This window comes from Fusarium poae (genome assembly GCF_019609905.1).
Source record: "Fusarium poae strain DAOMC 252244 chromosome Unknown contig_7, whole genome shotgun sequence".
NCBI classification, from domain to species: Eukaryota; Fungi; Ascomycota; class Sordariomycetes; order Hypocreales; family Nectriaceae; genus Fusarium; species Fusarium poae.
The window spans coordinates 142,332-155,888 of NW_025408664.1; the positions used below are offsets into that span (position 1 = coordinate 142,332).

Consider the following 13,557-nt stretch of genomic DNA (forward strand, 5'->3'; position numbering starts at 1 on the left):
GTGAGCGGATGTGAAACGCGGCCCATACGTTGGGGTCATGTATCCGGTTTCACATCCGGTTTGTCGCATCAAGTGCTCCAATCCTAACGACATGAGCTTAAATAGCCATACCTGAACACATGGCTATTCAAATTTCTTTTATTCCTAAGATATTTCTCATCAATTAACTGGTGCCATCTCTGATCCCTGTAGAGCCAATTGTCTGACAGGATTCCTTCCCACAGTTGGTCCTTATCGCGCAACAATCTGCTGCAGCAACGCGACAGTGCATTGACGCAGCTGATATCCCCGAACCTGGATACCGCATTTCGCTCTATTTTCGAGATGCCTGACAAAGAATCCATTGCGGGAACTTCCTCTTCCTCCTCCTTCGAGACGACCCAGTCCGTGGCTGGCAATAGTGCTCTTTCGAACCTTCGGCGCACGAGAAGCATAGCAAGCCAACTGGCGACCGTTCGGCCTGAGCATCTCGACGTCGCTCAACCTTCTTCACTCCCTTCGCTATACATCGACGGTCTCCGATATGTCCTAGAGGACTGGATACACAAAAGCGAAGGAGAAGCCTTTCATGGATCCTTCGGTACGGCAAATACGTCATCAGGCTTAGCGACGACGGTACAGCAGGTGGCCGATACTGGGTTTGTGGTCTATGTGACCCACGGAACCAGGTTAAGATATTGGAGGCTAAGGCAACCAGGGTTCAAATCACGACACTCCACGACACATTTGTGAATATGGCGTGGATATGGATGCTGACTAATAACTTCGATGTGGAATGGGTGGAAATGGATCCATTATGGAAATGAATCCATATTGTGGAATTTGTGGAATGAAACCTACTTTGTCCAACAATGGTAATTAGTGGGCCGCATCCAGGTCTTGGTCGTCGACGTTTTTGTCACTCGTCCATTAGAATCCTATCTAGCGACCCGATCAAACCGGCACGCAACCAACTCCGTAGTGTCTGACAAAGCCCAATTGTACTGGCATCTAGCCTATTGCGGCTCTTGGTAACCATGCGGCCAGTGGTCGAGAATAGCCTCTCACACTCGGCTGACATTGGTGGCACAGTAAGCAGATCCAAGGCCATTCTAGACAACCGGGGGTATTTGAGCCGCCTTATGTGCCAGTATTCGTAGGGATCTGTGACAGAAGCATCAGCATCCTCGATATCACGCTGCCACTGCTCGTATTCATCAAGATCCAGACCGCCAACCGAGGACCTAGGGGATTGAGCTGGGGATTGAATTGGCGACTCGGTAACAGAAATCCCTCCAGCCGTCAGTCCTCGCTTCTTTGTGCGCCACGCTGTGAACTTGTTTCTTGAGGTCTTCAGCCGCTTATTGGCAGGCAACTCAATCTCTGGGTCATCAACCTCCAGGTCCCTATACTCTCTCTCCCAGAGATCCTGGACCATCTCCTTCGCCTTGGTAATCCACAACTGTCTTTCGTCGTCGTCTCCCCACAAATCGTCAAACAGTGCCCACCGGTAGGCAGGATGAAGAACTGCGGCGCCATAGATCAGGGGCTGTCGTTCAGATGCTCGTAGTATTCGTTCAATTTGAGCCAGCCCAGGTTGATGTTGACAGCGAGATGATGGCCGTCCGGAAAATTGGCGACTGCTCTTTTCCCGGATTCGAGGGTTTCGAGAAGAAATTCGTACGCGTGAATAAGATCCCAGCTTGTTCCTGTACAAGTCAGCTGTTAAAATAGGAATCAGGCCGCTTTTGAGAAGTCTAAGGCTTACCAGACAGTGGAGGGTCGATCTCGTTTTCTTCGACCTTTCTCTGGTGTTTTCCCTGTCCATCACCCTCAAGGCCTCTCACAACCAGCTGGAAGTCAAGCAAAATGTCGTAAAGAGTCCCGAGCACATGCCAATCATCAGCTGTCATGCGATTCTCTTCCTTCAGGAAGAAGGGCAGCTTGGAGCCCTTTTTGATGTGGCCAGCTCTCGTCAAGTTGACCTTCTCCCACTCGTTTGATGCTCTCTGGACAAAAGAATTATAAAATGGCCTCAAGGCGAGAGCGCGCTCAATCATCGAGAATTGAGAAAGCCACCGGGTAGCATTGTCGACCACAACTCCAACTGGACGGTGTTTCTTGAGCTGAGCATCATCAGAGAGTTGGCTCTCGACAGTTTGTAGCCTTCTTGGAGCATATCGGTCCACGTGTCCGATCTGCTCACCTCCTAGGTCTTCGTGAGTATAACAAATAAAGCAGGTGACTCAGCCACCTACAACAGCAAAGTTATGCCATTTTCCAACAGAGCCTCGCCTCCTCCAGACTTCATGCTCCTTCGCTGCCGTGTGAAGTCCTTCGAAGACCTCTTTCTCGAAAGCATCCGGGTTCTTGCCATACAGCATCTGTTTCACTACTATGTTGACAACGTGGCCAACGCAGCGAACCCATCGCTTCGCCCAGTCGAAACCAAATTCTAATCCAATCTCCCCATCGAGGTTTTATTGTTACCGGCATTATCCAGTGTAAAATATCCGAGTTTATCGCTGATCTCGTACTCCCGAATGATCTCGATAATTTGCCCGGCGATATTCTCGCCTGTGTGCCGCTCCGTAAGCTCAGGCAGTCCGAGAACGCACTTCTGCGGCCGATTGTTTGAATCCCGAAACACACATGTGATGCCGTATAAGGCGTGTCGGTTACCAGACTTCCAGCCATCGTACTGGATATGGATCTGTCCCGGACTCTTTCGCAAAGCATCCTTCACTCTTTCCATATTGTTGGTAAATTCTCGTTCTGCGATGGCACGCACGGTCACGTCAGTAATGTTAGCTTTTGTGATCTCAACAGATGGATTGAGGTAGTTGAAGATGTCTCGAAGATCTTGATCGTTGACGATCGAGAAGGATTGGTTAGAATTGACAATCCAGTTGACAAGTTTCTGCTGGAATACAGTTTTGTCGAAACGTTTGATCAAGGTATTGATCAAATCTTGTTCCTTCGGCTCCTTCGGGTTCAACTGTAGGATTGTTGCAATGGACTGATGTGTTTTCTCGGATGCCTTCGCAGGCTTTTGCCTCTTGCCTGTCGGATCCATGATGCCATTGTGGTCCGTGTACAGGTGACCCTCAGCGTTCTGCAACCCTTTGATGGCATAACTCTTTGGCCTCGGCCGCTTTTGCTTGATGCAAAGGCAACACACCCATCGGCGTTCCCCTTTTGGGCATGCTGGATATCGTAGCCGAACTGATATACCCATTGACGCACTTGGCCGTCTCTCTCCGTCAAGGTCCAGCCTTTGTAGAGCTGGAAGAGTCGTTGATTGTCTTCTTCTGTACGTTCTGGAACGGGTGTGGTTGACTTGGTAGGATGAAGGGTGGCCATTTCGATTTGGGATAGTAAGGGCGTGAGTAATAGTAAACCGTCCTAGAATAGACTTGTTTGAACTTTGTGTACGGGTAAAACGGAGTGGAAAATTGTTGCTGTTGCGTTGTTATTGCCGATGGAAAGTACTTAGGGTATGCGCTATTTCATAAGGAAATCCAGGTATTTTCAAACCCCACCTAAATTTCCATTCCTTGTTACAATTTCCACATGTGGAACATGTGGAAGGGATTCCGTGGCGTGGATATGGAAATGCTGGAAGCCTACGTGGAATGGAATGGAATGGATATGGATCCACATTATGGATCCATATGTGGATTTCGTGGTATGGATTTGAACCCTGGCCGGTCCAAGGCCCATATGTAGTCCTGCTCAGTCTCGCCGCTGAGGAATGCAAAGGCTATACAGAACGATCGCTGGCAGGCGTCGACGCCAATCATATCAAGCAGTGGCATCCCGTATTTGTTTGTCTTATATGTACAGTCGAGGAAAAGCAGGTCTGGGTAGGCCTGAAGGTACGCCAATGACTCTGGATGGGCGAATAACACCGCTGTGATTCGGTCATCCGAATCAAGCCGCATTCGGTTCCAGAACCCTTCCTTATCCAGTTGGTTAGCAAAGGCGTGTATAGTGCTCTGACCCTCACAAAGCTCTCGTTTGCTATCTGCGATACGATTATAAATATCTTGCTGCGTTGCAATAGTGTTCGAATTCTGGCGGATATAAGTCCTGATATCCTTTGGCGCTACTCCTGCATTCGTAAGGCGGCTGACTGTCGACTTGTCTGCATCGGAGAGCTGCCGATGGACTGGATGGGCCGATTTGTGCCAGCTTGGCTCGTGGTTGTGTAAATGAAACCGGCTGTCCGGACGATGCCTTAAAGACCAAGTCGCCTTATCTAGGGATTCCTTTGCGATAATTGAGAACCGGCAATTGGTTCCTCGCGTAGTAGTCTTACGCTGGCGATCTTTTGACACGCTAGGCGGACGACACCATCGATCGCATGCGTAGGTGATAATCTGCCTGCCGCTAGTTGATCGTGAAGATCTTCCAGTTATGAACGCGTATCCTCTCGGTGCTGCCCACTTGTTAATAGCGGCGAGCAGAGCCTCTCGTGAATCGTATATACCCTCTGGCGGGAGCATATCATCAGGAAACGTCGCTTAGGCCATGATGAAGCCCGCACCTAGGGACTACAGTTGTAACGAGCAAAAGCAGCAATGGGTGCAGCCCGTGAAAACCGCGACAGTGGAGTTTGGGCGAAATTGAGGGCTGACATAATCCGCACGCCTACGCGCTCAGGAGTGGAGGCGCGCCTAGGCGTGTCCCTATGGGGCCCCTCCTTGTGCCACAGCTTATATAAGCTATTTCCGATACATCTGACCCGCGCCACACCTTGCATAACAAGCCACATGTATATTTTTACGTTAATTCAATTTTCACTTTTCTCGCCGATCACGACCTAAGTCGGCGGCAGAATATAAAAACAGACTGCAGAAGAGAGTGATGACAGTAGAGGAAGGAAGGCAAGAGATTGGTCAGATGAATGTTGGCGGGCAGGTAGTGGAATAATCGTTGAGAAGTAGTCAGGGAAGGTCGAGCCTGCTCTTATTGGGCCTGTCGCTCGGTTGATAGCGACTATAGCAACAACAACAGGATTTTCCATTATTACGAGATGGAGTTAGCGGACCGATATAGATTAGAGGAATGTAACATTGAGTGGTGGCGCGGGAGCTGTTCATTTGGACCTTTCAGCTCCCCACTCTTGAATCTTGGGAGAGTTTATTACGCCCGGGAGAACGAATCTCATAAGGCCCTCTTGAATCTTGGCATCTGGTCAGGTCATAGTTAATAGGTGCCAAGTGGCACACGATTTGACATCGAGCTTGCTGCCTCCTTAGTCCTACATGTCTTATTACCCTGCCCTGCCCGGCGCCCAATCAAAGGCAGGATTGACAGCTTCCAAGCGTCACGCAGCACAATTCAGTTTGCTTTGTTATCTGCGGGGTTGAAAATATGCAGCCGCTTCCCTTTTCATCCATGCCTTGCGCGATTATGCAGCCAACAATTATATTTCAACGAATCATAATGTGACCGCAGTGTTCTCAAAAGAAGATAAAAGAGACAACATGGAGAACACATCTACGCCACGTAAGAGATTGCGATGACACGGTCCTGGAGTGACGAGACCCTTCGGGGTTCGTCGGGCCCAAGGCGTAGGGTAATGAATTTGATGTGGTCCGGAATGTGACCCCGAGCTGACTGCACCAATGATAATCAAGGGGCACGGTAGGGGGTGTCACGGATTTATTGTTTTGTTCCCCGCGTGTTCGAGACGTGTCGCAGCTGACGATCCGCAGGCTGGGTGGAAAAATACCGCAATCCATTTCATCGAGACCTTTTCGGTCACCCTAGGTACGAGGGAGGAACACAACCTGTATACGGACGGCCGAAGCTATTGCTTATGGCCTTAACTATCTACCGGTGGTACAGTAAAGATCGAAATCGGTTGTCCATTTTGACTCTCTTTCATTTATACCGCACGGACCTTTTGACGGGGGCGTATGGCTTACACAGTAATACGTTTCAGTGTACGAATGAGAAACGCGGTAACCTCTCCTTTCACCTAGGAGGCAAGGCAGCATCAGACGGTCAGAACTGGGCGCCGAACATGGATGCGGTACGAGCTACAGTCAGGTTCGCGATCGCCACAGGTCGCCTGGAATAGAGATGACAGGAACGACCTAAAATAGCAACATTTTATCAACACTAACCGATAACCCCGACGCCCTCAAACGGTCAACAGCAGGCATCGCTTCAGCCGCCAAAGATAGGAAACTGAACACTTGGAGGAAATGGGCTTCAAGTTGACTTGCTACTACTAACATCTAGGAGGGCTAAGGATAAGAGTGATGATTAGACTGGAAAGAATAAGGCGAGATTCTCATGGGCTTGACGAGAGTAAGGCAATAACTAGCGAAGCGTATGTACCTTTAGCTTCAGAGCCCATTGGGCGTTGGCCTACCGGGCGTAATAGACTTGTATTGTATCTAACAGGTGGCGGGCCCGCACCTGCAGATGCGAGTGGCACAGACAAAGCACAGACGAGGAGGGATAAATCCGTAAAAACAGTTCCTTGAGTGTGCTCAGCACATAAAGTTCCACGCTCGGCAGTTGAGGGAATCCGTAGCATGTGGGGTAAAGTCCGGGTTAGAGCGTGCGGGGAGATCATATGCCGTAACCTCACTGAGTCTAGATGTGTTGTATTGCTTGGGGATCCACCGAGTGGTGTGACGAAGCGGACGCGGGTACGCAGTTTGTGCAGCGCGGAATAGAGCCTGGAATTCATGCTTTTCCCATGACGCTACCGTGTGGTTTCGAAGAAATGATCTGTTCCATTTCCATGGTGAGGGATGCGTGGGGCATGAGGTTTATAAAGCTCTTTGTATGTCCCGATACGTTAGCTTTTCAAACACAATCACCCAAGCACTATCTTATAATAAGATCTACAATGGTAGAGAATATTCCAGTTCACAAGAAGTTCAACACTGAGCTTACAGATTACTCCGTCGAGCGTCATGGCCATCAAGGTGTCTATGCCGACAATCTCGAAGTAGACGCTCTTATTGTCGGTGCTGGCTTCGCTGGTATCTTCATGCTCAAGACTCTCCGCGACAAAGGTTATAAGACTGTTGTTTACGAAGCTGGTAACGACACTGGTGTAAGTCCAACTCACTTCTACGAGCTTATTGCTAAATCTGACAAAACAGGGCACTTGGCGATGGAACTGCTACCCCGGCGCTGGTGTTGACTCTGAAGTGCCCGAATATGAATTCCAGTGGCCAGAAGTCTACAACACTTGGACCTGGCCATGCAATTATCCTACGTATGCTGACCTTCGTGCATACTTTGACCATGTTGATGAGGTCCTTGATATCAAGAAGGATATTGCTTTCAATACTGTTTTTGTTAAAGGCAATTTCGACACTGAGAGTGGACGATGGAACATTCGTACCGCTGATGGTCGTGTTGCCAAGGCCAAGTATCTCGTCTTGGGTACTGGATTTGTAAGTAACCCCAAATATCGCTGAAGATGTGGAAACGGGCTGACATTTCAGGCTTCTCGTCGATATATTCCCGACTGGCCAGGTATGGACAAGTTCAAAGGCGTGATCCACCACTCGTCCTTCTGGCCCGATGAAAAAGTCGACGTGACCAACAAGCGCTGCGCCATTATCGGCACCGGCGCATCAGGAGTCCAGATCACACAAGCCTGGGGTCCTGAGGCTGGACACCTGAAAGTCTTTCAGCGCACCCCAACCTCGCCGTCCCTATGCGGCGCAAGTATCCCTCGGCAGAGGAACAAAACGCCGCCAAGAAGTTCTACCCTGAGCTCTTCGCTACCGCGAAGAATGCTTTGCTGGCTTCCACTACGACTGGTATGAGAAGAACACCTTTGACGACACCCCGAGGAGCGTGAGAAGTTCTACGAGCAGGTCTGGGCAGATGGCGGCTTCAGATATTGGGTTGCTTTGTACAAGGACAACCTGTTCAACGCCGAGGCGAACAAGGAATCATACAGGTTCTGGGCTAAGAAGACACGCAACAGGATCGGCGACCCCAGGAAGAGAGATCTTCTTGCGCCGCTGGACATGCCGCATTACTTTGGCGTCAAGAGACCCTGTCTTGAGTATGATTACTACGAGCAGTTTAACAGAGAGAATGTGGATATTGTTGATATCAGGAACAACGCGATCAAGGAGTTTACTAAGACGGGTATTACTTTGGAAGACGGGACGCATCATGAGTTTGATGTTATTGCTGTGGCGACTGGATTTGTAGGTCACCCCAAGAACTTTGATGAACGACGCTAATTTTGATAGGATGTTGTCACTGGTGGTAGGTGCTATATGATAGGAGATGAGTGATTCTGCTAATAGATTCAGTGATGACACAGCTTGGCCTTGAAAGCATTTACGACGCCAAGCTTGAGGAGGAATGGAAGACTGGCGCCACAGTGAGTAACCCTCTAAACACTTCCAATGCATGCTTACAAGTAAAGACCTACCTCGGTGTTTCTACCCCTGGCTATCCCAATATGTTCCATATCTACGGCCCCCACGGCCCGACCCTTCTCAGCAATGGCCCTACATCCGTCTCCGTGCAAGGCCGTTGGATTGTAGACGCCATTGACAAGATGACACTTAATAACATTAAATACATCAATCCCACGGAGAAGGCCGGTAAAGAATGGAAGCAGCATATTCTCAACCTGAATAACAAATCTCTCTTCCCAACTACACGCTCTACGTAAGTAAATACATAACTTTGATAAAGATGTTTATACTAATAACGGTAGATATATGGGTGGATCAATTCCAGGCAAGATTTATGAGCCTGTTTGTTACTCTGGTGGTATTCCGAAGTATAAGAAAGAGATTCGCAATGCTCTCGATACTATGGAAGGCTTTGAGGTTGTTAAGAACAAACCCAAACCCTAGATGTTGTTCGCAGGTGCAGACGACGACCGAAGCAGCACGTTATAGGATCCGACCCAACACGTCCATTTCTGCCCCTTTCCATGAATACTGTACCAACACCTTGGATTTGAGGGTCTTAGTCGCCGAGAAACGTAAGGTCAACAAGAAGGGTCTACACCAGATTTCTGTCTTCAAGTTCAACCACGACGAGTCCCCAAGGCCGCTTCCTGGCAAGGTGTTTACACCATCAACGCCATCACCGAACACTAAGCGGTGCTAGACGCATTCCCAAATTGTAACACGTTTTGCTGGCTTGATTTGTGTTGCCGAGATGTCATTCTTTAACTAGTTGATCTTTCCAGGAGGATTTGAGGTGGATATAAATAGGGGGCGTGATGTTTTGATACGGGGCGTCATCCTTACGGGGGCGTCACTTTTATTGCCTCCAATTGGTCAAAAAAGGCTGACCCACTAGTATACTGTCACAACAGATCCAGTCCCACTATTATTAACCATAACATGTCTCTACTTATATATACAGGCGGATGCTGTTGAATGGATCGCGTGCGCCTTGATGTCCTTAATTATATGTGTATTGTCTAACTTCCCCGCCTTCCTTGGAGAGGGGTCTGCTTATTATGCTTTCCCGAATAGGTCTAGGGTAGCCGACAGCTGACCGATAGGTCACACGATACCCCCGTGCGGCCATCCTACTGTTCAACAGATGCATATCACAGTGGTTGTAAGTATCCGTGCCTCTAGCACGGGGAGTGCACTGACCGGGCAAAGGGGCTGCTGACAGGGAAAAAAAAGGTACCTTAATTTTGCGGTGAAACCCGCCCAATCTTTGTACATGCAAATGGAGGTTGCTCCGGGTTGATCTATGTTACTAACTGATGAAAATTCGGTACCTATTTTTGGTGGAAATCCTGCAAAGATGAGGTACCGGGTTTTCCCCGTCAGCAGCCTCCTTTGCTAATTTCGGGCGGTTAATACATGGGCACCTAGGTGCCCAAATTATGTCAGTAATCGCCCTGATTGATCCGTAAGGCGTCTGCCGTTGTTTAACCGATTAGTATTGGTGCCACTTCAACTGGTTCTTTACTGGTTCTTTTGGTCTCACTCGCAAATCCTGTTCTCCCGGCTAGCCAACGAGTACAATTGATTTTGTCATTGACTACTAGGCTAGAGGATCACTTACTGTGCAAGACGCACAGGATTGATTTACTGGCTAAAAGGCTGCAAATTGTCACGGCCAGGGTCCCTGGATGCATTCAGGGTCTTACCGCTGCACTAAATGGCAAAAGACTAGGATGTACCCGTTGTCTCATGTTACGGAAGGCCACAGGGAGCAGTGTCCCAAAAGTGCGGATACGACATTTTTTGATATAATAACCCCTTCCGTACGGACCCGTTAGAGAGATATTTTTGTGATCGTTAGATAAGATAAGGTTCGCTGACGTAAGCAGGTCACGTGCCCACGCGATCGCGCTATCAATTTCGTGATAGCTTCCTTTCCTTTTTTTCCTTCTCCACACAACACACAACAAGGTAAGAATACCCTTCCTTTGAACCCCAATAGCACCCCCAATACGCCCTTTCATGACCTGATATCACGATATTCGGTTTCGCATTGCTTCAAGCTTCAATTTGCACTATTTTTTACCCTATTTACACCATTTGCGACCGAAAAAAGCTGCCCTTCAAATTGAATCTTGAAAACTGACGCGTGTGAAATAGGTGTGCTACGCAAAGCACCCAAACCACACCGAATTCGCGAATCTACCCTCTCGTACTGCCTACTACGATGGCCCCTCGAAGTGCTGCTAAGTCGGCGCAGAGTGGCAAGGCTGCTCGTGGAAGGGCAAAGAAGGCATCACGATCCCGTACGAATGTGCCTACTTCCGAAACTGAGGAAACCGTACTCAACGATACGGCCGAGTCTTCTACGCCTACCAATTCTGCTAAGTCAAGCAAGAAGACTCCTCCGCGCAAGAAACCGCCCCCTCGTACGCCTGCGAACGAGAACGAAGATGACGACGGAAGTGAGACTGACGACGATGACGATGTTACGATTACGCACGTAACCAATTTGAAGGAATTCGGTCCCCAGGCTGCACAGCTTCTTCCGGAAAAGCTCTTTGGCATTGCAATTTCTGAAATCGACTTTCGCACTTCCGTACGGCCTCAAGAAGCTAAGAAGTTTACCATTTGGGCTTTTGCGTGCCCTACGAGGTTGCTCTGTCAAAGGTCTTGAGGCAGTCAAGAAAGATCAGGTAAACACTATATTGATATAATATGTTTACGTACTTACACGTATAGGAACCTCGACCTCTCGTATTGCGTACTAAGAAGTCGAAGGAAAAGAGTGAGATTGAGTACGTTCTCAATTTTACTAGTACGCAGAACTGCGACGCTATGCTTCGCTATCTCTTTGGCGAGGAGGTAATGGACGACGATGGCAACCCCAAGGTGTGCGAGAAGTGTTTGAAGGGCAACGGAGCACTAATTGGCTGTATTGTTGGAAACGGTGCCTCCTCCTGTGCCAATTGTGATTGGAATCGCTCTGGTGCCGCCTGCTCCTTTACGAGTACGTACGAAGCTATATGTTTTTCTATTTAATTATACTGACTTTTCTTAGACTCTCCCCGCAAGCGTAAGCATGCCAAGAGCGACGACGAGGACGATGACGACAGCGGCTCAGACATCTTGGAGGGTATTGACCGCAAGACCTGCCTCAAGATTGCTGCTATCTTCCGTAAGGCTACTGACAAGAAGAAGAAGAAGCATACTTGAACGTACGTAACATATATATTTACGTATTATTGTATACTAATTTGTAGTAGGGTCTTTTACTGTATGCCTTTGACTTAAAAGTCTGAAGGCTATTTTTGATGATTTACGAGGGAACGATTAAGTTGCTGGCAATGGGGACCACAGTTACAGATACGTAGGGATACGAAGCCCTATTATATAGGCATACGAAGCAGTACGATACCCTTAGGTCGTTTAATGAAATTCTTTGCTTTATTATATGTTTACAGTGAATATACTATATATATAAAATTGCCTTAGTATAGAAGTTAAAATTAAAGTAAAAGTGCTACGTAATCTGAATTGAAGTAAAATACGTACGTAATCGTACGATTCCCCTCTAAACTAGGGCAATTACGTACGTAGCATTTTACTTCAATTTTATAATTAAATCCTCAAAACCTTTTACGTTTTTCCTTTATTCTCTTTTCTTTTCTAGTTATAATTCTGAAAGATTATCTTTACGTATTATGTCTTTTGGTCGCCCTACGGTTAATCTTGAACCATTTCGTGTTCAAATTGAACAGTGGAAATACACTGATCAATTAACAATAAGGCAGATTCTAGAGTCCCTTACGAATCAGTTCAATATCAGAGTAGGCCGTTCAACATTATATCGGTCTATACAACAATGGGCTTTAGACTCTTCCCTAGGCAGTCAACAGGTCAAAACACAGAAGATTCAGAGCAACTACGTCGACGAATTACAGAATTATTCTACGATCAGGTCCTCAATGACCGTTATATGCTTCTACGACTACAAACGGAAGGCTTTATTATTACAAAGACCGGCCTTGAGCGTATTCGACGAGATTTGGGGCTTTGGAGGCGTCAAACACCAGAAATGTCTTCTACGATAAAGACCAAATTATACAATTTCTTCGAAAACGAAAACGAATTGCATACAAAGCTTCAAACCTTTGGTCGTACATACCTCTATGTTTACGTACGCCAGCACCAATTTATCCTAAGCCGCAAAGCCCTCTATGAATGTTATCGAGAATTTATGCCTACGAACGTATCCGATCGATGGCATACGATGAAGCATCGCCGAACCGGGTGGGCACCAGCTGGGCCTGACTTTATTTGGTCCCTTGATGCATATGATAAGTTAAAGGCTTGGGGCATTGAGATTTATGCTGCAATTGATGCTTATTCACGGTATATTACGTGGTTCTATTGTGGTATATCAGCAAATACATCACGAAGTGTTGTAGAGCAGTATCTTTATGCCCTTCAACAACGGGAGACTATGCCGTATCTTATTCGGTCTGATCGTGGCAATGAGACTCTTTTAATGGCCGGTGCACATTATTACCTTTCGCAAGCGCAAGTACGTAAACGGAATAATACGACACTGGATCAAGTGCAATTTGACGATGTTTGGATCTATGGCAAAAGTACGCATAATGAGAAGATTGAAAGCTGGTGGCTTCGATTAAGTAAAGGAAGGGCTAAGTTTTGCGTACGTATATTTACTTATTATTTAATATTATAACTAATAATCTATAGGAATACTTCAGTATTATTACTGCTGAAGGCCAGTTTTCACATGATTATCTATCAGACCGTATTGCTATATTATATCTATATATGCCAATTATACGAGAAGAGCTCACTGAGTTCGTACGTATATGGAATGTGCACTATATACGCAAACAGGCCAATAGACCTCATGTGAACCCAGGGCAACCTTTGGAATCTTTACTTCCAGCCAGAAGCAAAGGACTCCAAAGCTATGCAGAAGCTATTCCAATGGATCGACTACAGACCCTTTTGAATATCTTTGAAAGCGATTCTATTGATTTGATGCGTATTTGCCCAAGGATACAATTGCAGTTTGTAATACTATCCTTGAAGGTCAAGATAACTTCCCAATTGATAGCCCTATGCAACCAAAGTATTCAGTATACCTATTTTA

The 13,557-nt window shown here is 47.3% G+C and overlaps 4 protein-coding genes across 4 annotated transcripts; all 4 read left to right on the top strand.

Moving 5' to 3' along the window:
* Positions 1-324: 324 nt before the first annotated feature.
* FPOAC1_014099 (uncharacterized protein) lies at positions 325-732 on the top strand (the record flags this gene model as incomplete). The annotated part of the gene is made up of 1 exon (XM_044858423.1): positions 325-732. The coding sequence occupies one exon, from the start codon at positions 325-327 to the stop codon at positions 730-732; it is 408 nt and encodes a 135-aa protein (XP_044700633.1).
* Positions 733-6,853: 6,121 nt separating this feature from the next.
* Positions 6,854-9,102, top strand: FPOAC1_014100 (uncharacterized protein; the record flags this gene model as incomplete). The annotated part of the gene is made up of 9 exons (XM_044858424.1): positions 6,854-7,063; positions 7,113-7,409; positions 7,461-7,781; positions 7,827-8,180; positions 8,226-8,241; positions 8,289-8,359; positions 8,405-8,652; positions 8,702-8,816; positions 8,863-9,102. The coding sequence occupies 9 exons, from the start codon at positions 6,854-6,856 to the stop codon at positions 9,100-9,102; spliced, it is 1,872 nt and encodes a 623-aa protein (XP_044700634.1).
* Positions 9,103-10,629: 1,527 nt separating this feature from the next.
* FPOAC1_014101 (uncharacterized protein) lies at positions 10,630-11,618 on the top strand (the record flags this gene model as incomplete). The annotated part of the gene is made up of 3 exons (XM_044858425.1): positions 10,630-11,001; positions 11,145-11,412; positions 11,464-11,618. 3 exons carry the CDS (start codon positions 10,630-10,632, stop codon positions 11,616-11,618), a joined length of 795 nt encoding a protein of 264 aa, XP_044700635.1.
* Positions 11,619-12,267: 649 nt separating this feature from the next.
* Positions 12,268-13,262, top strand: FPOAC1_014102 (uncharacterized protein; the record flags this gene model as incomplete). The annotated part of the gene is made up of 2 exons (XM_044858426.1): positions 12,268-13,101; positions 13,149-13,262. Coding segments are annotated over 2 exons (948 nt in total), but the record flags the coding sequence as incomplete, so codon positions are not given.
* Between the last annotated feature and the right edge of the window lie 295 nt (positions 13,263-13,557).